Source organism: Lonchura striata, chromosome 13, assembly GCF_046129695.1.
Source record: "Lonchura striata isolate bLonStr1 chromosome 13, bLonStr1.mat, whole genome shotgun sequence".
Lineage (NCBI taxonomy): Eukaryota > Metazoa > Chordata > Aves > Passeriformes > Estrildidae > Lonchura > Lonchura striata.
Genome location: NC_134615.1, coordinates 14,426,847 through 14,449,404, shown reverse-complemented (window position 1 = coordinate 14,449,404; position 22,558 = coordinate 14,426,847). Strand labels below are relative to the sequence as shown.

General features: G+C 39.1%; 1 protein-coding gene across 2 annotated transcripts in view; it reads left to right on the top strand.

Moving 5' to 3' along the window:
- SLC12A4 (solute carrier family 12 member 4) overlaps nucleotides 1-22,558 on the top strand; it is a 45,860-nt gene that overhangs the window by 12,092 nt on the left and 11,210 nt on the right. The window contains exons 1-12 of one of the 2 annotated variants that reach the window (XM_077786334.1): nucleotides 3,902-4,168; nucleotides 7,487-7,581; nucleotides 8,843-8,974; nucleotides 14,721-14,867; nucleotides 15,423-15,477; nucleotides 15,819-15,949; nucleotides 16,397-16,638; nucleotides 18,411-18,625; nucleotides 19,527-19,691; nucleotides 19,771-19,869; nucleotides 21,486-21,543; nucleotides 22,138-22,312. In XM_077786334.1, the coding sequence (XP_077642460.1) occupies nucleotides 3,997-4,168; nucleotides 7,487-7,581; nucleotides 8,843-8,974; nucleotides 14,721-14,867; nucleotides 15,423-15,477; nucleotides 15,819-15,949; nucleotides 16,397-16,638; nucleotides 18,411-18,625; nucleotides 19,527-19,691; nucleotides 19,771-19,869; nucleotides 21,486-21,543; nucleotides 22,138-22,312 (1,686 nt within the window). In that variant the 5' untranslated portion in view covers nucleotides 3,902-3,996. Of the gene's footprint in view, nucleotides 1-3,901; nucleotides 4,169-7,486; nucleotides 7,582-8,842; nucleotides 8,975-14,720; nucleotides 14,868-15,422; nucleotides 15,478-15,818; nucleotides 15,950-16,396; nucleotides 16,639-18,410; nucleotides 18,626-19,526; nucleotides 19,692-19,770; nucleotides 19,870-21,485; nucleotides 21,544-22,137; nucleotides 22,313-22,558 lie in introns of those variants that run through there. The other variant, XM_021555053.3, reaches the window with a different exon arrangement.

Sequence of the window (22,558 nt, the reverse complement as noted above, 5' to 3'; positions counted from 1 at the left end):
AATAATACAGCTTTTTATTTTGTTTTTTTGGGTACAATTATTCTTTGTGTCACTTTTATAGGTGCCATCACTGATGATAAATGTGTACTGCAATGTAGTATGTAATAAGTCTTTAGAATCACAGCTTTACTAGTTGGGTAAAATCCAGTAAACTCAAAACTATATTGACACTGTCACTTAACAGTGAAGCACATGATGCTATTACATAGCATAATAATGTTATAATAGTAAATGAAAACATACACAATTCAAATGAGCATGAATGTCAGCAGTTGGGTGTTTAAGCTGTAGTTTCTGATGGAAATGTGTGTCTGGAGCAGACATGTGAGCGCTCAGTGAAACTGATTGTTTGAGCCTGTGTTTCAAGTACAGAGGATCTCAAAGCTCTCCAGGGAAAGATCTGTCCTTTCATTCTGCTGTGCTTTCCTCTCATGAGCCTCATTGTTGTGTGGCTTCTTATCTAGTGTGACTGTGGCCTTTATTTTCATAAAATACTGGGATTTTACAGCTTGTGCTTTCTGCCACCTTCAGTGAGAAAGACCTGGTAGCCCAGGTTCTGGTGTGAACTGGCATTAACAGATTGCAGTTAGTTATTTCATTAGCAATGCCTGGTTTGTAGTGGGAAAGAGTTTTGTCTAACTAGATGCAATAGTGGTAATTTCATTTTTCTCCTATTTCTGGTGTAAATACAAGAATCCTATTAAAACACCCCCAAGCCTAAACCAGCCCAGCCTCAAAACAAGAACTTAGTGGAGTTTTCAAAACACTTTGAGAAATGTTTTGTTTCTGAACTTGGAATTTCACTTTGCTACTTTAGTCCTTTTCCTACTAGAAAATAAAGAAATTATTGTTTTCACTTTTTAAAAATATGAAAGTTAAATCATGAATTTCTGTTTTTTCCTGAAAAGAGGTGCTTTGGGTAATACTGACTACTTTAGCTAAAGGGAAAATAAGTATTCCTCACTATTGGATCCTGTGATCTCAGCTGCCTGTTCTGCTGCCATAAATGAGTTTGTAACCAGAATTAGAAATTCTTTGTGTTTCTGGCTAATTGTGTGTTGTCCATGGAGAAACAAGTATTTCTGATAGGCTGTCTTTTTTTTATTATTGATTAAAGTTATAAAGGTAACTTTCAACTGCTGCCAATATTGGATTAGGATTTTTGCTAAATTGTTGAAAGCGAGTAATTTAAGAAAAGAAGCAATGTCTGATTTCTGTTAATGAACTGTCAAGGTAGTGATATCTGCAAAAGCATAATTGTACATTGAATTATTTCATATAATTCACAAATGAGCCAAAAGAAATGTTCCATTGCAGTCTGAGAATGAATGAGTTTTGTTTAGTCCTGCCTCATGTGAGGAGCTACATGAATAGAAGCAGACTTGGAATGTTTTTGAAATCAAATTGTTGTCTGCATGTTTCTTAGGTTATCCTGAAATGACAACCTCTTGGTTTACTTCAGCAGTACTCTTGAGTGCTTGGCTGCTGAAATGTGGAGATACCAGGGTTCTTGGTCTGCTGGCAAAGTCCAGGAAGATTGTTGAGGTTTTTGTTTCTCAGCAATACTCAGACCTGCAGGTCTTGGTGGCCTGTGAGTGATGAGCAGAACTCTCTGAACATCACACAGCCTTTGGGAGGAGCAGTGTGAGCATGATCCTTATTGACATCTGGGAAATGGTGTCTCAAGAACTGTCAAAAACAAACCAAACCCTCAAAGTGTGATCAAAATGGACATGGACAGATTTTTATATTAAAACTTTATTCATGAGGCTGTGAACAAATGCCCTCAAAATAATATGACTAATAAAACCTGATTATGCAATAATTTCTGTTTGGAGCAATCCCATTGTTTCTCCATTTTTTTTTCCCCCTCCAGTAAATACTTACCTTGGGTGTATTCATTTGCTTCTAGGTCTTGTGAGAACAGTTAAGTGTAGCCAAACCTATTTTGATTTTGTGGTCAAAAATCAAAGTAAATTGTGTCTTAATTACCACTTGTGTAGAAATCTGCAGGACATACTGACGCATGAAAATCTGAGAAAACAGAAATAAATCACACAGAACTGACTTGCTTTCCAAAGTGGGATGCCTTTTGCCTGTCTCAAAATACCTATACATCAGGGTTTTATTTAGGTTAAGCTCTCTTTAGAGGTAATTTGCAGCGTGTCAAGATGCATGCACAGGAGAGGCACTCCAGGGGTCAGCTAATTGAGCCACCTCCTTCTGAGTGGGAAGTGAGCCTGTGTGATTAGTTGGCTAAAACAGCCTGCTGTTAGATTGCTCTTATTAAGGGAAACCCACAGCAACTACTTGGGTATCAACTCTGATTTCTAATCTCAGATTCCTGTGTTACTGCTAGATTAAATATTATAAGTATGAATATTTTGTTTCGTAATTAAAAAAAAAGGTCAGATCAGGTAGTGTTCCCTGTTCATGAAAATGGCTCAGTTTGTGCCTTTAACTATCACAGGTTTTGTAGCCAGTAATACTTGTGAAATAGTTTCTGAGTAATAGCAAAACGTGGTGTTAGCTGCTAGACAGGCTATTTCATCACAGTGTTTGTTACTGTGGTGGACACAAAGGAGCCTGTACATGCATAGTACAATTAAAAGTGAGATACCAACTCTTGCATTGCTCCAGAAATTAAATTACAATGAGGTCAGGAGTGTTGGGCTGTCCTTTGAGCTGGATTTCTAGGAAATACCTGCTGTTTGTTGGTTATAATGGAGTAAATAAACCAATGTGTTTCTTGGTCAAGCTTAGCATTTCAGTTCCAGCTCTGACTTGAACTCTGATTCACACTGAAATTATCTGAAGAAATTTAGTCCCTCACTCAAGACTTGGTACTTGAGGCAGGGAGGATTCTGCATCTGAATGTGATGAAGTAGGGGAGTGGTGTTTTTTTATAAGGGAGTTTGGAAACTGGCAGTAAAACAAATAAAACCCTGACAGGTCAAGTCATGCAACTGTTCTTGCCACCTTCTCAATGATTATTTTAGTCTGGCAGAGTAGGCCTTATCATTGTGAAGCTTCTTGGTCTTTTCTTTACAATACTGTGTAAAGTATGTATCACTGTGCCTAATTATTCAGCTTTCCTTTATCCTCACTAATCTGTCTTTTAGTTACTTTCATATATGTCTTTTGTTTGTAATTTTCTCTAAATTCTGGATTTCATCCCTCAGTGACTTGAGAACACACAGTGGCTTGCACAAAAGGCTTGCATTCAGCATGCTCAAGCAATGAAACTGTGTCTGTCTGGCCTAATCCTCTTCCAGAAGGAAAGCAGTAACATGAATAGTGTCCTCTGTGTTCTTAATATTTCTTTTTTTTTAAGTAAAGACAACATTAACCTTTTGGAGAAGAACAAAGTAAAACTAGTCAGTAGAATATCTGCTACAGTTTAGCCAGAGTGTTTTTTCTTGGCTGTGACGCAAAAGTTTGAACATCCATTTATTGCTTTTGTTTTGTTTCCTGAGCTTGTGTGTTTGCATGTGTGGGAACATGCACACTTGAGTGTTCTAGGTTTTGTTCCATGGATCAGCTCTGATGTTTTAAGGAACTCAGGTGATCCACAGGATGAGGAACTTTTTCTCTGGACCTGTGCCCGTATCTGAGTAGGGGAGTAGAATGTTTAGGGAACTATGCTGGACATGTTATCTATGCTATAGATAAACTGTATAGTTGAAGTGGTGGTTGCAATAGAATTATCTGGTTTGGAAGAGAACTGGTAGCATTCAGAAAGAAATGCCTTAATTATCAAAAGATAATGAAGACTGAGAAGCAATGAAAGAAGTGAAGAGGAAACATTAGCCTACTTGGAATACAGCCTGAATACCTCAAAATTTCAGATTAATTAGGGACTAAGGCAAATAAATTATTCTCTGTTGCAGAGTATTTAGCTCCCTCTTTGAGAAATGTTCCTTGCAAATCTATCTTGCATGATGAAAACTAACACCACATAGCTACTGGCCAGGACCAAAGACTTGATAACTAAGGATGTGGAAAACTGTGCGCATGTCACAGGATGGTGCTCGCCCAGGAGACTTCGTGCTTCAGGATGTAAACTGTCCTCGGGTGAAGCTGGGGCAAGAATTCCCCAGAGTGGCTTTCCGAGGTCACATCCGCTCCCTTCCCAAACTGATGGAGATAACGCGCCCTTCCCATGCAAGTAAGTCTCTTTGAAGCTGCTGCTCTTGCTTGCTGGCAGAGAGAATACACTGGACAAATTTTTTTCTTGCAGTGTGGTTTCTGCACTATGCTGCAGCCTGGTGTGTTTTGTCAAAGTACAGTTGTGATTGTTGTTGAGGAAATGGTCATTTGCTGGAGGTATTACTCCTGAAATGGAAACACTATATGAGAAGAGAGAAAGTGAGAGGAATGCTTTGATTTAGAACATGTCTATGAAAAAGAGATTGCATTGAACATACAGCTATGGTGAAGGTGCTTTTTGGCTGTCATTTATCTGTATTTTAGTTAGCAATGTAGTACTCTTGAATTAGCACACACCTCTGCAGCTCCAGTTCTGCTTATTGGTGATGTGGCACTAGGATGTCATTGTAAAGAGCTTGCATATAAACTTACACTCCTTCACTTCCTGTGGAAAGTGTGCGGTGTTTGAGAGGACTTTAAAGTGGCACTTCATTAGATCAGCAGGAAAGTTCACTTTTATTTTTGCATTGTCTGCAGTAATTTATTTGTAGTATGTTATTTTAGGACAATGGAGCTAGTGTTGTGAATGTGGTAAAAAGCCAGTTGTGCTTCTCTATCATCTGAACCATCGAGAAGAAAACGTGCCCTAGCAATTGCAAAATCAATACTATATTTCCAGTCACTAGTTCTGCTGAATTTTCTATTGAGTTTGGGCTTCCTGTGTGCAGGATGGTGTATAAAGCCAGCATGCCAAGGGGTCAAATTTGGAAAGGCACTCTAATGAGAAGGGTCTGAATGAGCATTGAGCATATAAGTGGAGAATGAGAGAGAAGATGGAAGCTTTTAGAGAGAGAGGGAGAGAGGTCTTCTGAATAGACCAGTTGTGAAAAATTCACTGGTGGTAAAATGAAGATGCATCTAAAAATAATAACAATCAAGCTGATGATTCATTTTAAGTCATGGTCTTTCTCAGGTTCAAGGAGATGGTATGAAGTAATCTTGGTTAACTAAGCAGAGGTTATGTGGATTATGGTAACAAGGGCATTTTGAAAGAGCAAAAGAATTATAATCTTGTTTAAAAAGCTGAGATTGAATGTATGAATGTATCTTGGCAACAGTGGGATTTTGTACATAAAATGGTTGAGAGTTTCTCCAAGTGTTTTAAGTAAAAGAACACCCATTATGCTGACTTGAGACAGTGATAAGGTAGGGTTTCCACTGGAAGAAGGAAAGCTAAGGCAGCAAAGAATTGCTTTAAAAATCACTCGGTGATTAAAAAAACCCCCCAAAAAACCAGGATGATATTTCAAACATTCTGTCACCAGAGCCAGTATATAGGATTTCCTATTAGGGTATATAGGAATTGATGAAACAAACCAAAGTTGCTCATGACCTTGCTGTGTTTGATAAGTGTAATGGAGAAGATACTGCAGAGACCAGAGACTTGAAGAATCAAGCAGACAGTATTTCTGTTGATGTCATAATTTGCACCATCATTTGTGTCCAATTTAATGAGTGAAAGGTGTATGGCATATAACTCCATTTCCTCAGCAAAAATTGTAAATGTACTTTAACCACAACAGGATGGGGGGACTGCAGCACACACTGCAGCAAAATTGATCTGGTATATTCCAGTATAGGCATAACAAATACAGCAAGTAAAGCAGTTTTTGCAGATTTTAACCTTTGCTAAAGCTGATAACTGTTTGATTTTGATGCTGTGTTGCTAAGCTTACTGATGTTTTTCTAGTAGTGTAAAAAATTCTACAATTGTAGCAAAGTGAGCATCTCTTATGTGTAGGTGGGGTCAGCAAAGAAGCTGAGCCCCCTTGTTCGAGGCAGCTGCTCATTAACATTTTGGGGTTAGTTGTCAGCTGTGAGAAAGGCACTAAGCACATAAACACAATAGGCTGCTCTTTTCATATATTCTTGGTCAGCTAAGTATTTCCTTACAGAAGCTTAAAAATCCCTCTGTTCTTTGTCAATATTGTTTTTCCAACAGTTTTGTTCAAAGCACCTGTCAGCAATTTTCAGAAAATTGTGCTGCTTTCCATGCATGCCTTTCCCTCAGTAAGAGTAGGACTGAATGTTCTCATAATTTTTTGGCTTATAACAATTACTTTTGTAAAAGTGTGGTTTGTGCTGATCACTATATGTAGAGGAGGACTCTTGTTTTTGCCTGTTAATTTTGTAAGTTGGTTCAAATTTCAAAATGCAGAGAGAATTTCACTTGAGTTATATTACAATAATTTAGTGTAGCCTTGTTGAATTGATTACTGTAATCATTGAAAAGATGTATCCAAAATTCCAGCTGGTTAATCTCTTCCTTTTGGTGTATTCAGTGTGCAATATTTTAACCTGTAGTATTTTCATTTGAGGTAATAATCTCTTTTTCTTTCACTTTCTATAGTGGGTACATCTTTTGTAAATAGAAAAAGGTATTCCTTGGATTAATCCTTTCTTAAGGAGATGCTCTTGGAAATAATTCATTTGTATTGGCTGGGAGAGCAGGGAGGGAAGAAGTACCGGCAAAAAAGAAGAATTTTTGTTTGTTGAGCAGAGGGTAATTGGAGACATAGGTACATAGGTCCAAGAACTTCTTTTGAAGATGGAAATCAATTTAATTTTTTCCCCCTCAGAGGTTGTTTTAAACTATAGTGCCCTTGTTTTTTTTTTTTGTTACTGCTTGCTGCAGAAAGCTCTACTCATCTTCCATGCTCTTTTTTTTTTTTTAAACATTGTTCATTGCATATGGGAATGCTCTAGTTTTGATGTATATGATGTTAGGTTTTAATATAGGAGTACAAGAGGAGCCTGAAGAATGCAGCTTAAATGTTGAAAACACAGTAAGGATGTTGAATGTCTGGGATTAGTGGGCATAGTGAATAACAAACAGCATTTAAGAACTCAAAAGGTGCTTTGGGGGCTGTTTTGTATTGTCATTATAGAATCTAGTTTTGAAGTGTTCAGTCTTAATGTATCTGACTGGGTTGGACACACAGCTCAAAGGTTGCTGTTATCATTAGCAGTCATTTCTAAGTGCAATGGTTACTGAAGTGAGCACTAGAGAGTAAAGGCACATTTAGCATTGGAGCTGTGACCCTGCTCATAAATTTTACTTTGAGATGACTTTTATTCTATTTTAATGAAGCAGAGGAGTAGAAATAGAAGTAACTCTACCTTGAGAATAATACCTTTGATATTGTTAACATTGTATGACTTGAGAAACTAAAAAGAAACATACTCAATTAACCAAAGGAGTTTATTCCCTGTGGATTTTTCAAGGTTGCAGTCTCATTCTCTGCTTATCAAAACTTGCTTCTTTTTTTCTTCACAGGTCATGGCAACCATAAAGAAAACAGCCCTTTCCTGAACAGTTCAGAAGCTAGCAAGGGAGGTGATTACTATGACAGAAATCTGGCCTTGTTTGAGGTAATTTCTAGCTATTTTTTATACTTCCAATGTGATTTGTGATCTTCCATGATGGGAGGAATTGAGCACATCTTTCTCCCCCACATGCCTTTTTGTGGGTGCCCATCTGTTGTCAGTAGGCAGAGAGATCCTGTGTGGTGACAGCTGGCTCTGTGAGGCAGAGTTATAACTCCATATAAACTGTAAACATCTGGAATGAAGGAGGGGCAGACACTGCTGCTGGAGGCCTTTTCTATAATCACAACACCACACCAGGTGTGCAGGCTCTTCCCTGGGACTAAGTAGAGGTTGGATCCATCAGGATCCCAAAGGCCATGCTGCTCTCTGAACAGGAGGTACATGTTGTCTCAGCCCCTTTCTGGAAGGAATTGTAATCAGGTTTTTAAACATGTCAACTGCAGGTCAGATCACAGGAAGGAATAAGAAAAGGGGTGCTTGGCTCATGTCATCCTTTTAGGGATGACCCCATTTGGGCTCAGTTTCTGCATCATGTACAAAACACATAATGCTACTGATCCCACCTGTCAAAGGTGATACCTAAAGATATGATAAAGCTGCAGACAGTGAAATCTTTCTCAATTGGCTTTTATTTCCTGTGTGGAAAGTTGTTTCTGTTTACCATGCAATTCCTTACTGTGCTACCAGACATGTAAGACTTTAATTTCAATGGGAAAGGGAATGATTTTGTTCTGGGGCTTTTTTCATCCCCTCCTGCCCCCAAACAGAAATTGGATGGGATGAGTATAAAGGTGGGAGGCCCTCCATACGTGTGGCTTTTGGAAATTTTGTCGAGATCCACATGAATTAGATAGCATAGTTTGGAAAATGTAATAAAATCATCAGAGTGCATACATGTCTACAATAAGTAGAGTTTAATCACTAAATCTCTGATTTGTTTGGCAGCTTGACCTTTTAAAAAGTATACCTGTTGATGTAAATTGACATTAGAGATACATGCACGGTACACATTCATTTTCTCACAGTTCTCAGACTTCTTCATTGCTTCATTCTTTTCAACACCTAAGGAGAATGATTCACATGGTGTAGACATTTTGGCCTTTTCCTATCAGAGTTGCCCTCCTTTCAGGAAATTAAAACCTCTCACTAGTGGTTCAGGTACAGTGTAATACTCTGTCATTTCCTGGATGATTTTTCTGGTGTGTTCCCTGGTAGTCTCAGGCATGCCCAGGAAGATGCGATCCCAGCCACTCTTCAGAAATGCTGTGAACTGCAGAAGCTGACTTGTTGTCTTCTTCCACAGGAAGAACTTGATATACGACCAAAAGTGTCATCTCTGCTTGGCAAGTTGGTCAACTACACAAATCTTACTCAAGGTGTCAAGGAACATGAAGAAGCAGAAAATACTGATGGATCAAAGAAGAAAGTATCAAAAGTAAGTCAGGATTCTCTCCACAGCCAAAACTGATGAATGGGATGATACCATGTGTGATTTTTGGGGAACTGGCTTCCCTTCTGCTTGTGTTTAACCTCTCTCAGGAGCCATGACAATGTTGTAAAGAAAGGACAGAGGAGCTGTAGGGAGCCAGCTGTTACCAGAGAATTGGGGCAGATGGGAAAACTGTGCACTGCAGTGCAATTCCTTATGTTTGATGTGAGTTTAGATTAGAGGGCTTTTAGTGGGCTACAAATAAAAACTAAACAACGCCCCAGCTTTTTCCTAGTGCTGTTTTAGCTGCCCAGTGGTATCTGACACATCTCTACAAGGCTGGTAGGTAGTGACACGGGGTTTGCAGGAGACAGCACACATCTGGAGTGGAGGGTGGAGGTCAGATTGGACACCCTGGGGCAGCTCAGGAGGTATTCTGGTCTCAGGCACTTAGGCAACTGAATTCTGCCCCAAAGCATCTGCATTTAGGTGCTTGGCCCTGGAATGACTGTAGCAGGTGAGGCTGGATTGTTGGAGTTGATTTCTATCAGGAGGGCAGTGTTTAACTGTTCTCCCTCCTCTGGCAGAGCCGCAGGTGCTTTGGTGACTGCTGCACCTGCAAGTGGTGTGCTTGCATTTTATGGCTTGCAGGCCTGTCACTTTGCTTACAAGTTCTGTCAAAAGAAAGGTTTTCAAAAAAGCTAAGATAGCACTTGAATTCTGTAGGTTTTCAAGCACTGCCCTACAAAGCTTGAGCCATTTCAGAAAGAGATGGCAGTGATAATGTTGCAAACCAATAGTGCTTTCAAGGAGCATGCATGTTACCTCGTGCTGAATGCCCTTGCTTATATTCCAGTTCCTTACTCTGCAGTTTTACACTGGGGATAAGAAAATTGTTTTGTCAATCTGAAGCTTAAAATTCAATTTTATTTGAGAGCACATCTACTAAAAGTGCTGCAATATTGTGGTTAATTTTACATCATGACAGGACTGAGCTAAGGTCACCTGGGTAAAGTAGTTGCATTCTGGTCCTATAAGCTGACATTTAAAAAGTAATTTAAACATTTTAATTATGATTTTCTTTTGCCATTATACTTGAGTCTTGTCCAAAGTTTTTACCTTCATAGTACTAATAAGGAATGTCAGCGTCATTTGTTTTAGCATGCTTTTGGTGGGAGTAATGTCATGCATCAGCTGCTAATATGGTATTATTGCATAATCTAAAATAATTTTCATCCTCTTGCTGTCAGAAGCAGATTGATTATTTCCCTGACAAAAGCAGAATGGTGGAGGATACAATAGATACAGCTGTTGTGATTTTGAGGAAGTTCTGATCACTTTTGCTGTTTTATTTCCTTATTAATTGCCTGACCAGAATACCAGAGTAAGATGCAGAGCAATCTAGAAGCTAGTCCCTTGCTTCCTTGATGGAAAAATAATTGGGAGAATTTGGCAAGGGACTGTAGTATACAGTTGTTCACAGAGAACTTGTTTTCAATCCCTTGTAGAGTACCATGCATGGTATGGTGTTAATATTTCTACATTTGGTATGATTCATGCTTGCATATTTTCAAGCTATTTACTGCCATTAAAAAGAACTATTATCTTTATTAAAGCTTTGCTTCTATGGCAAAGTGGAATTCAGGTTTAATAACTGTGTTTTCCTGAATTCCGCTTTCCCATGTCCCAAAAATGTGTGTTCACAGACTTCTCAGATGTTTTTTGTAGGATGGGTTTGGTGACCTTTCCAAAAGTGACAGTATCATGCTGTATTAATATCTCAGTGTTTTCTGTGTAAACACTGCAGTTTCCTTAGGCGAACCTTTGTCTGCATGTCTGTCTCTGGGATAAATTACATCAGCTGCAATATCATAACTGCAGCTTGAATTTCTTCTCCCTCTCTTGCCATGAGCAATATAAAATTTTAAACATCATGCAGAATATAAGATGACTGAAATCCCTGGCCAATAATTATAACCATTAAACCCATGAAATTTAAAAGCAGTAACTGGACAAGGGTATGGATTGAGGGTGTTCAGAAACAGTGCAAACAGGATTCTTCTACATGCTTCTTTTTAGTCATCTTTGAAGTATAAATCACTGTGCTGCTGTTACCTTATCTTTCCCATTTGAGCATGAGAACAGAAGTCTGGCAGTCCATTCCAGCACCAGCAGGTCTGTTTTAAGTGGATAAATCATTGTTAACCCTCCTGTGGGTGAGTGCTGCACTGGGTGTGCTCAGCTGATGTGACAAAGAGTGGCCTGGCTGGAATTGGCATCTCATAGGCAAGAGCTGGAGCAAGGCAGATGAGCAGGCTCTAGATCTGGTATTTAAAAATGATCTGAGGAAAGCAATCCTTTCAGTAAGTTACTGTAATTCTCTGAGCAGGTAAGACAGGTCTCTCAGGGAGGACCTTTTGGGACGTAGCACAGCCCTGCCTGCCAAATCTCATCCTTTCAAATTAATTTCATTTCAGTGCAAGACACCTTGATATGAACATCATATCTTGTTTCAGCAACCCCACTAAATACTTTTGGTAGTAGCATTCCCTCTTAGGGTACACATCAGGTAAAATTGACACAACTCCAGTGTAATATGGTGGAAATTAGCTTGCTTTTTCTTTTCTAAAACAGTCTTGCAATAAAGCACTTAACAGTCACAGTGCTGTAGAAATATCCCCTTCTCATGATGGAAAGAATTAGATAAGCAGGTTTGATTCGTGTATCTTTAACAAGGCAGTTAATTTCTGTGCTGCTGCCTGTCCTCATGCTGCACAGCAGCTGTGAGAGCTGTCATTGCTGATCAATGTCCCTCAGCCCTGCAGCCAAGTGCTTTAATAACCCATCACACTGGCACAATGGAAACACTGTCCTTCAGACTCAGATCAATATTTACATAAATTATGTGTCTGCAGCTGATGAGAGTGAACAGAAACATGATCTACATCACTGAAATTGAGACTGTTTTCCAGAGTTTTCTGTCCCTTCTTGGTTGTTATAAAATGGTGTTCAAAATGTTTCTTTTATTTCTTTTATGCAGCATGAGGTGTTATATTTTTTCATGTGGTTGCTGTTGAGGCTGAACATAATAATACCCTTGTTTAAGGTCATGTTCTGTTGAAACTTCAGCACTGGTTTAGTATCACTTAGTGGTGAAAAAAAGGATCAAATCACTGCAGATTACTGGTGTTAAATATTTCTGTGAACAAGCTGGTTCAAGTAGTATTTGTAAATCGTTCTTTCTCATGAGTAATTTTTTTTTCCACAGGGTAAAATAATCTAGACTAAACTCTTATGCCTGAGACACACTTAGTAATACTTGCTTGGGCAGACACCTAGGCATTTTTTAGGCTGTTCTGCTCCACAGTGGTCTCACAAGTGTACAGCTAATGCACAATTTCTCTTCCTCTGTGGTCGAAGTGAGTTTGTAACTTGATAGGCTTTAAGAGGTCATTTAGGAGGGTGGGGGAGAAGATAATGGAGCAGTGGAGCAATGCTGCAGGGACCACATGGGGCAGAAGATAGGATAGAACTGAGATAAAGTGGATTCTTATGCAAAGGAAGCAGGTGTAAAGGGCAGGCTGAAATCTCACCTGCTTTCATAGTGTGTGGAGGACTGTCATGTAGAAAACACAATAACCATGGTCCATTTACTTCTCCTGTGTGGGAGCAGCAGGATGGGCTTCAGATACCAGTTTTGACAAACTCTTTAACTCCATGTCTGATAAATTCATTTGATGGGCTCAGAGATGTTTTGAGGGAGGGACTGATGGATGAATAGTCAGATAGATGATGATAAAATTATGTGGAATGTGTCCCTGAGAGGCAAAGTATGCATAAATGTGACAACAGGAAGCCCCTGTGCTGGGCAATATCTATTTAGTCTGTCTGAGTTTATGGAGTTAAAGACAAAGTGAATCAGGTGAAAGTGTTGGAATCAAAAGTATCTACAATTTCCCTTCCTTGAGGAAACAAGTACACTGTAAATCATACTCCATGAAAGATCCTTCTCAATTATAGCACTGTAATAACTCAGTAGAAAAATCCTTACCTTGCCCTGATCGGGACATTTATGTAACAAGTATAATTTCTGTTACTATCAGACAGCAATTCATTTTGTACTCATACATAGTCCTGGCAAAGCTGATCAGGTTAGATAATTTGGATGATAATTTTTATAAAATGATGGTTTAGTGAATTTATTTTTTTGGTACTGTTGCACTGGAACAGCTGAGGAGCAGCTCTGGCCCGTGCTTGCAGGTCTGTTAGGGTAACTCCACTGCAAGCCCTCATTACATGATTCTGTCATCCACCTTCCTTCAGGAGGTTCACCTGAGCTGTGGTGTGTATGAGAAAAGTCTGGTTGATCTGTTTCAGCTTTAGTCAAGGAATTCAAAGCTGACTTCAAAAAATTCAGTGCCAGCAGCTCCTGGCACTTCTAGCAAAGAACAGTTCAGATCATGTTCTTGGGCACAGTTTTGTTCATGTCTGGCAGGGCAGGTTTCTAGTGCAGATGAGGAAATTCTGGATTGTAACATGCAATTGCAAGTTGAAGCACTAAATTCCTTGCTTGTTTTGACCTGGTGATCTTATAAACATGTGATTCTTTAAGGGTTTTGATTTGTGTAATGAAATACACTCTTGAATTACCTTATGTGAAGTTTTTGGCACACATTTTATTGCTTGTCTTGCATACTAGTGCTTTGGGTTCATGACTTCATTTGTCTGTAAAGGTGCTATTTATTTTTGCATCTAGTTACTGCTGTGTGGAGTCAAATTTGAACAAGTTTTGTCAACTCCCTTTAATATCCTTCTCATTTGAATGATTGTTCAAGGGCGTCTTTAAATGCTGTCTATCTAATGTGTTTTGGAATTCATGTTTATTTATAGAAGGGAGTATGAGAAGGGATGAGTCTTTCAGAAGTGACTCTCTATTCCCCGTGTGTTTTAAAATTCAGTATAATTTTAAGTGCAAAGGAAACTGTAAAAAGCAGAAGCAATGAAATGTCTTGGCAGGAAACCACAGAGATTTGAGACTGAAATGCTGCTGGTGCCAGGTGTACCAATGCAACAAACAGTTTTATATTCCTTGGAATAAAGCCCTTGCCAGTGGCATTTTGTTGCCATTATTTTGGATGATTATTCTGCAGGATGCTATGTTGAAGACCAATCACGTGCAGTTCCTGTGAAGTCGTGTAACTTGTGTTTTCTCAGTCACTGACAAAAATAATTTGGAGTCTGATGCTGAAATTGAACTTAAGGACAGGTAGAACCATTAGTTTTATATGAAATATAGAAAATGGAAGAAAATACATTATTCATGTGTCCAGCTTGCTTCCAAATCTTTTCTAGTTGTAACATGACAAAAGTATGTTTTCCTTGAAACTAATTTGTGAACTCTGGGCAGTAGGGTAAGGATCTGTCTTGGGATCTGCAGCACTTGACGTGTTTCATACTGAAAATTCTATGGGTCTACAAAAAACCAAAAAACCAAATATCTCTGGTTATTACTAGTCAGTGTTAAATACTGAGATTATTCAGTTCAGTATGTGACAGGGTCAACATTTTGTTCAGAAATTCATGATCTTGGAGTTGATGTCGTGTTTTATGGAAGTCTAGCACCGTAGTTGAGTGTCTCTACCTTGGGTTTCCCAGGTTTCTACCCATCAAAAATAATGAACTTCAAGGCCTTTTTGGTTACCTCTGCTTTGAATAATTTCAGTTAATGAATATCAACTATTTTTTTTTCCAGTCACCCAGCATGGGCACCCTGATGGGGGTGTATTTGCCATGCATGCAGAATATCTTCGGGGTTATTCTCTTCCTTCGGCTGACTTGGATGGTGGGAATGGCTGGAGTTCTGCAGTCCTTCCTGATTGTATTGCTTTGCTGCTGTTGTGTAAGTACTTGGGTACAATAGTGCATGTGACAAAACCTCTGTGAAACTGCTGGGAGACTTGGGGAGGCAGCATTGTAGGTGCTTGTGTAAAGAAAAGACACCTTTGCCACGTTCGAAGCTGCAGGATTTTTAAATTTTTTTTTTTTTTTTTTTTACTGTTACTTCTAAACTGGCTAACTGTAGTGTAAATACAGTCTTATAAATAATATTTGTTCAGCAAATGCCTGCCCTAGGTGAGGGCTGCCTGCTTTGCTGGACCAGCCTTGGTTGGAATCACATCTCTGCAGATGGAGGAACACCTGCATTCCCTTATTTTGCGTTGTCTGCAGACACCCACTGTTTGCACTGATACAGCAGGGGCCATCTCTCAAACAGAAGTCTCAACAGCTCAGTGATTAAATTCCTGCTGCCCATGTTTTCTTTTAGATAATGAGAGGCAGAATAAATAGAAATGCTGTATCGTATGTGCAATGGCAGCTTTATTTTATCAAGAAATAAGTTATGTTTTTAAAAATGTTGTTGACACAATTGCTTCCTTTTCCCTGTTTTCCCCAGACTATGTTGACAACCATATCAATGAGTGCAATTGCCACAAACGGTGTTGTTCCAGGTAAGTGTAGTTAGCAAGTGTCTCAGTTGTGTTAAAAAGGTAAAAAAACCCCAAAACCTAAATTGCTATAAGCTGTGAAATGGTTTTATTCTGGAGAAATTTACTTAATCCAGAATACAAAGCCTGAATTCATATCTAGTATTTCTTTTTGTCATCAGTCCAGCTAAAGATCAATTTATTTGGTTTTTACCCATGTGTTTTCAAAAAAGATACTTCGGTTGAACATCAAAATAGCAGATACACTGTATATAATTCTGTTGTATTATTTTTATAAATATTTAAACATTTATAGCAATAAATTATAATTTTGCTCTCTTTTTTTTTTTTTTTTTGTTTCACAGCTGGTGGCTCCTATTTCATGATATCTAGGTCATTGGGCCCAGAGTTTGGTGGAGCTGTAGGGCTGTGTTTTTATTTGGGAACAACATTTGCAGGAGCCATGTATATCCTTGGTGCCATTGAGATTTTATTGGTGAGTAATACCAGAGTAATCCTGCTTTAAAGACAAATAACATATAGACAGTGCCTTAGTACTCTGTCCCATATTTGCACACACATTTGCAGGAAGAGACTGGAAGGTCTCCAGTTCCTTGGTATCCAGTTCTTTATCTCTACAGCTTCCCTTTGGAAGCTGCACACTCTGAGTGTGCAGACTGGGAGCTCTTCTGACAAGACAGGTGAAAGTGTGACTTAACCCAAACCTCATTTTTGATAAAGGTGGCTCAGTTGTACTGCTGCCATAGAAAGGGATGTTACCTCTTGACTTTTCCTGTATTCCCTGTGTGTTCTTGATTCCCAGCGAAGAGCATGCTGCAGAATGCAAAGTGATTTACATTTCTAGTACAGGTACACGATCCCAGACAGAGTTCTGTGCTGGTGTTCCTCCAGCTCACTTTTGCTTTCTTTTTTCTTGTTTCAGACATATATTGTGCCACAAGCAGCAATTTTTCATCCCTCTGGTGCCCATGATGCATCCAGTGCCATGCTGAACAACATGAGGGTCTATGGCACGGTGTTCCTCATCCTGATGGCAGTGGTGGTGTTTGTAGGTGTGAAGTATGTGAACAAATTTGCTTCCCTCTTCTTGGCCTGTGTAGTAATATCCATCCTGTCCATTTATGCTGGAGCTATCAAGTCCATCTTTGATCCACCTGAATTTCCGTGAGTAATGTTCCTGGATGGGGGTTGTAGCTTTGCCTGTGGGTCTGGAAGTTGGGCTTTAATGTAGGTTTCTTCAAACCTGTGCCTGATGCATTGTTGAAGCTATCTTTTTTGTGAATTATTTCCAATGTTTTTAGCTGTGGATAATGACAGTGTGCAGAGCTCATGGAACTGAAGTTTCTTAGGCTAAAATGAGCATATTATTACACTTTTTAAACTGTTTTTGTAGAAGGAAGTCTTGTGGTGAGGCTGATGGAGCTCATGGAAGCAGTGTCAGAGCTCTGCCTCCTGCAGAGCAGTCCAGTCTCTTGGCCTGCAGCTGCTGGGATTTGAGTGCCGGTGTTGCTGGGTTATTTGTGAGCTCTTAGGGAGCAGTTGGGCAGGTCCCTTTTCCCCAGGCCAGTCAGACACCACACGCTGCCCTTGTGGTTGGAAATTCGTGGTGTGGTCAACTCCTTGCTGAGAAGCTGGGCACCTCTTGGGAGGGTGATGTGGGGCTGTGTGAGGCTCCACAGCTTTCCCTGCTCTGTGAGAAGCCTGCCCTGGGCCCAGCAGGGTCCTTGCCATGTTGGCAGCTAAACATGGAATCAGCTTCTTCAGCTCGGAGCTGGAGCAGCAGAAATGTGGATGTATGTGTTTGACCAGGAATGCAAACAATGTTTTCTGATACTGCTGACAAGAGATGAATGGAATGGAAATAGAGGAGTTGGATATGCATAATTATTCACATTTTGAAATGCTTTGACCATAACTAAGTACTTGCAGCCCTCAAGTGTTCCCTTTGGATATTTAAGGCTCAATGATTATAGTGTTTTACAACAGCAAAGGTTTACAGCAGTAAAAGTAAAACAATGTCTCTACAGCCCACTCATTATCTCTTAGATTGTTCTTGAATGTTTTCCCTATCTTTCTTCTTGGAGTGTATTCCTTTTTTTTTTTTTCCCCTGAAGTAACAAGATAGTGTTTTTTAATTATGTAGGGGAAAGCTTGGAAGTTACAGTTCACAGGCTTGCAGACCATGCAAGAGCAGCCCTGTATTTTCCCATTTTCCTGTCTTCAGTGATCAATAAGACCTGTGAAACGATTAAAATAGAATTAAAATTAATTAAAATTAAAATGGAAGAAGTTTTATTTTCCTGTGGGTGTTTTCTGATTGTGGGAAGAAGAGCTGAATGAACTTTTAGAAGCAGGAAGCTCTTACATTACCTCACTGTCTTGTGGAATTGTCTTTAGACAAGTGGATTAAAATTTCTTCAGTGCTGAAATAAATTATGTTTGTGGTTAGATAAAACACAACAGGCAGTGGAGGATTTTAGCAATTAAGCACAGTATCTGCTGACAAGAAGAAACTTTGCTTATTTTAATATATATTCCTAATTCTGAATCTAAAATGTCTATATTGCTATTCAAGTACTGCAGTGTAGAAACTGGGCTAATGAGATTCCAAATATTTGTAGATATTCTAAATATTTTGTAATTTGAATTCTAGTAATCTTCACATTATCTTCCACTCCAGTAGTTCTGTTTAATTGGAAAAAAATCCAGCAACCTCAAACAACAAAAAACCCAAATATTGTCCTAATTGTTCCCTTTATTGTTTAAGATAAAATAATCAAGTTCCACAAATCAAAAAAGTAGCTTTATATTTCTGGCCCTTAAAGGGAACAGATACTATCTTTGTCATGCTATAGCCATCCTTTTGAAGGTGAGAAATGATGTAGCACAGCAGAGCCACTTGACCAATAACTCTGGTGTTCGTGTTTCCCTTCCAGGATTTGCATGTTGGGCAACAGGACTCTGTCAAGAGATCAATTTGATGTTTGTGCCAAAACAGTAGTTAAGGATAACATGACTGTGGCCTCTAAGCTTTGGGAGCTCTTCTGCCACAGCACAAACTTAACCACCGAGCACTGTGATGAGTATTTCCTAATGAACAATGTCTCGGAGATAGCAGGAATTCCAGGAGCTGCTAGTGGCATTTTAATAGGTAGGTAGAACATTTTTTTTCCCTTAAAAAGGAGGCGTGCTGAGTAGCTGAAATGGGTCAAACTCTTCCCTGCTGGTTAAGAAAAAAAGCAATGAACAAATGTAATTACAGTGAAGAAAACTATCTTCAATAAAGAAGGTCTTATAACCTTTAAAAAGAGGAGATGGAACTTTTGTCCTGATACAGTACTTGTCTCCTGTAAAATTGATTAAATTTCCCTTGTTCATCTCATAATTTCAGCGTGAAGTCAGCTGTGATTTTAAGTTATACTAACATGAGTAAGTTATTAAAATTTATATAGAACGCTATAGTGACAGCTCTCTTCTTTAGTCAGGTTAAGATAATGCCCTGAAAGATAAGAGTACTTGTATAGAAATAGTGTGTCTCCTTCTTTGCCCACTCCTGAATAAAATATAATTGAAAAGTGTTCATTATTGAAATGAGCACTAGAGAGCAGGTGCCGAGTGCCAAAGGTTCCCATTTTCACAGGAACCAACAGTCTAGTTTCTAAGATTACAAGAAGACTCAGCATTTATGAGTGAAATTTCAAATACCAAACGTACAATTCTGTAATTCTTCCACTGACTGAAGAACAAACCTGTTTCTGTCTAGAAAACTGGTTGGTATTGCTTTACATTCTCTGGGCTACTGTCTTGTGTGGTGGCTCATAAAAATATTCCTGTATTTCCTTTGGTTGAAGTAGGTATGAGGTTAAAAGAATGTTACATTTAGTAATAATAAAGTTGCTTAGACTTCTGTAAACTACTGATATATGTTTGTAGTTTTCCTATGTTGATCACTGAATTGCATTTGTAATCCTCAGTTGTAAACCCATTATAATGAGAACAGGTTTGAACTGAAACATGCTTTTCTTTTCCGTGGTCTGATAATAACCTTGAAGACAACTTATGGAGCAATTATTTGGAGAAAGGAGAGATCCTGGAGAGAGCACATCAGCCCTCTGTGGATGTAGCAGGCCAGAAGAACAACCTGCACCTGTATGTGCTCTCAGATATCACCACGTCGTTCATGGTGCTGGTGGGCATCTTCTTCCCTTCAGTGACGGGTGAGGATGCTGGCATGAGGGGCCTTCTGGGGCTCTGAGCTTCCTCCTGCCCTGTGAGCTTACCCAAATGTACTTTCAGGTATCATGGCTGGTTCAAACAGATCAGGGGACCTCAAAGATGCACAGAAATCCATCCCTGTTGGAACCATTCTTGCCATTGTCACCACATCACTAGTCTGTATCCTTTTCATATTACCGGAGTGCTGGCACATTGTATCTGATTTCTGGAAGGGCTTTCAGCTCACCAAATTGTCAGTGCAGGTGTGATTGGCCAGTGGGGGAAAAAACCCAGAACAACAGAACATTAATCCTTGAGCTGAAAGAATTGCAATTATTATCCCATCACTTTCCATTCCCTTTTTTGTGATGGGTTCTTTTATTTTGCATTCCTGTTGCTGTTCTTTGTTACACAGTGATCTCTAGCTTCTCATGCTGGTGGTGTACTTGGAGATTTTATTTTTTTTTTTAGGTTGCAGTGAAACATTAAGGTGAGGGGAGGCTTTAATGGGAGAGTTCATTAATTTAATTTCCTTTCTCTGAAAAAAAAAAAAAAAAAAGCCTTTTCTTTGGAGTGACTTTAAGGAGTATAGGTTTTCTTGAATATTTTAGAACAAGATTAACTGGATTCAGAAATTAGACAGTGTTCCCAAGTGTTTTTTCAGCTCTTCAGGGCTTAGGACAACAGGAGTTTTGCTTAGGAGAGGCTGTCTTCATTTCTGTTCTCCTGCTCAAGAAGAGATGAGCCAAGATCTTTCAGCTTTATCTAGCTCTTGGTGTCCTAAAGGACAATTTATCAACATAGAAAACTAAAAAAAAAAAAAAGTTAAAAGAGCTTTCTGAGTCAGTTTCATCAAAGGGTAGCTGGCTGAGACCATGACTCTCCTGGAAATTCTGCTGCTTCATTCCTGGTTTTTTGCCAAAACTTGCCAAGCTGTAAATCAGAATGCAGCTTGCTTGTCCCAGCTCTTTAGGAGCACAGCCTTTCCCTACTGTCACTTTGAGAACTGACCCTGTACCAAGAGTCAGCATTTCCTGTGGACATAAAGAATATTAAAAGAGGTCCCAGCCTTAACCCCCAGCTCTGGCCTCACCCAGTGGGTGACTGGATGTGTCCATGTTGATGCCACCCCAGGGGGAAGCTCACACTGTCACTTTCAGGAGCAATGTTTTGCCTTTGATTGCAGTTTGTAACTTATAGTTGCATTTTGGGGTAGAATTCAAGATTTAACCATTTGTGTGAATTTAATTCGCAAGGTCAAAAACTTTCCTGGAATGCCAGAACCAAAAAGCCTGAGGTATTTTGTACTCCCCAGTGCAGAAGCAGTGCAGTTAGTAACAAACCTGATAGCCAAATAGTCTGATAGACTTATTGGTGATGTGAATGCCAGCAGAGATACAAAAAAAGAATGTGCAAGGTAATGGCTTGCTGTATGTTCAAAATATCAGACACAGGAGAAGGAGAGAGAAAAGAAAGATTTTAATATCAGCTTTTGTATTAGCAGAAGATTAAATGGACATTTTAGTACAAAAATGCTTAATTTGATTTTTTCTCCTTTATCCTAGCATTTAAATCTGTCCTTTTTAAAAATTGAAACTTAGAAGAAGCTTTCTCTGTAACATTAGGGGGTTTATGTGAGCAGTGAGACATTGATTTCCTTGCCAGCTTTACCATGTACTTGTGGAGAAGCTGGAGTGCAAGTGCCATGGGATGGAGGCACGTACTGTCCTTTCCACAATACTTTCATGTGCCATGTCTAAATAAATTCTGTTTCCTTAGCACACTCTGTTCTTCAGACTTCAGTTGTGTGTTATTATTTGGAGCCTGCATAGAAGGTGTTGTCCTGAGAGATAAGTAAGTGTTACTGCTTTAATGCTCTCCTTTGTTTTACTATATTTTTGCTGTGTAGGTGTGTTCTTGCCTATTTTCTCTGCATGCCCCACTCCTCTCCTTGTTGTTTTTTTCTTTTTAATTTATTTTAATTTTTTTTTTAAATTTTTACTTCTGGGTGCCTTTTAAACCATATATGTATGTAAATTGTAAGCACAGCTTTTGGAATCTTCTTGTATTCCATTTGATATTTTCTGGCATGGCACCCTCAGATTTTCATCCTGTGTCTTGGTTCTTGCTTTTTTTTTTTGTAATTGTAAAAAATAATGCTGTGCTGATAATACAAGAATTTTAAAATATGTATAATGAAATGTTGAAATGAAGCTGCAGACACTTCCAATCTGTATCAGAAGTAACTCAGATTATTTGCTACTTTCTGCGTTTCCTAGTTAAGAGAATAAGATAGTATTATTAATAATATAGTATAGCATATTAAAAGTATGGTATTTTATTAATAATAGTATTTAAATAACATGTTAAAAATGAGCTGAAAACCCCAAACGTGAGTTTCAAAATACTCCTTGGAGTAGGAATGCCTGAGTGTGTTCCTGCCTGCAGGTTCGGCGACGCGGTGAACAAGAACTTGGTGGTGGGCACCCTGTCGTGGCCCTCGCCCTGGGTCATCGTCATAGGCTCCTTCTTCTCCACCTGTGGGGCAGGTCTGCAGAGCCTCACCGGGGCCCCCCGCCTGCTGCAGGCCATTGCCAAGGACAACATCATCCCTTTCCTCTGGGTTCGTACCTTGGGAAGCCTTTCTGCTCCTGCTGCCTCACCAGCTCTCTGACTTCCTGCTCTTAAAATCAGATTTATTCTCCCCGGTTTGCCCAGCGCTGAAGTGAGGGGCAGTATTTTTTTTTAATGGGTTTTTTTCTTTTGTTTAAAAGAAAGAATACTTTTAAGGATTTTTAACTAGACTTATAGGGTAATTTTATCAAGAAGTCAAACATGTGATTCCGTGAAGCATGGCAAGTCATTAGAA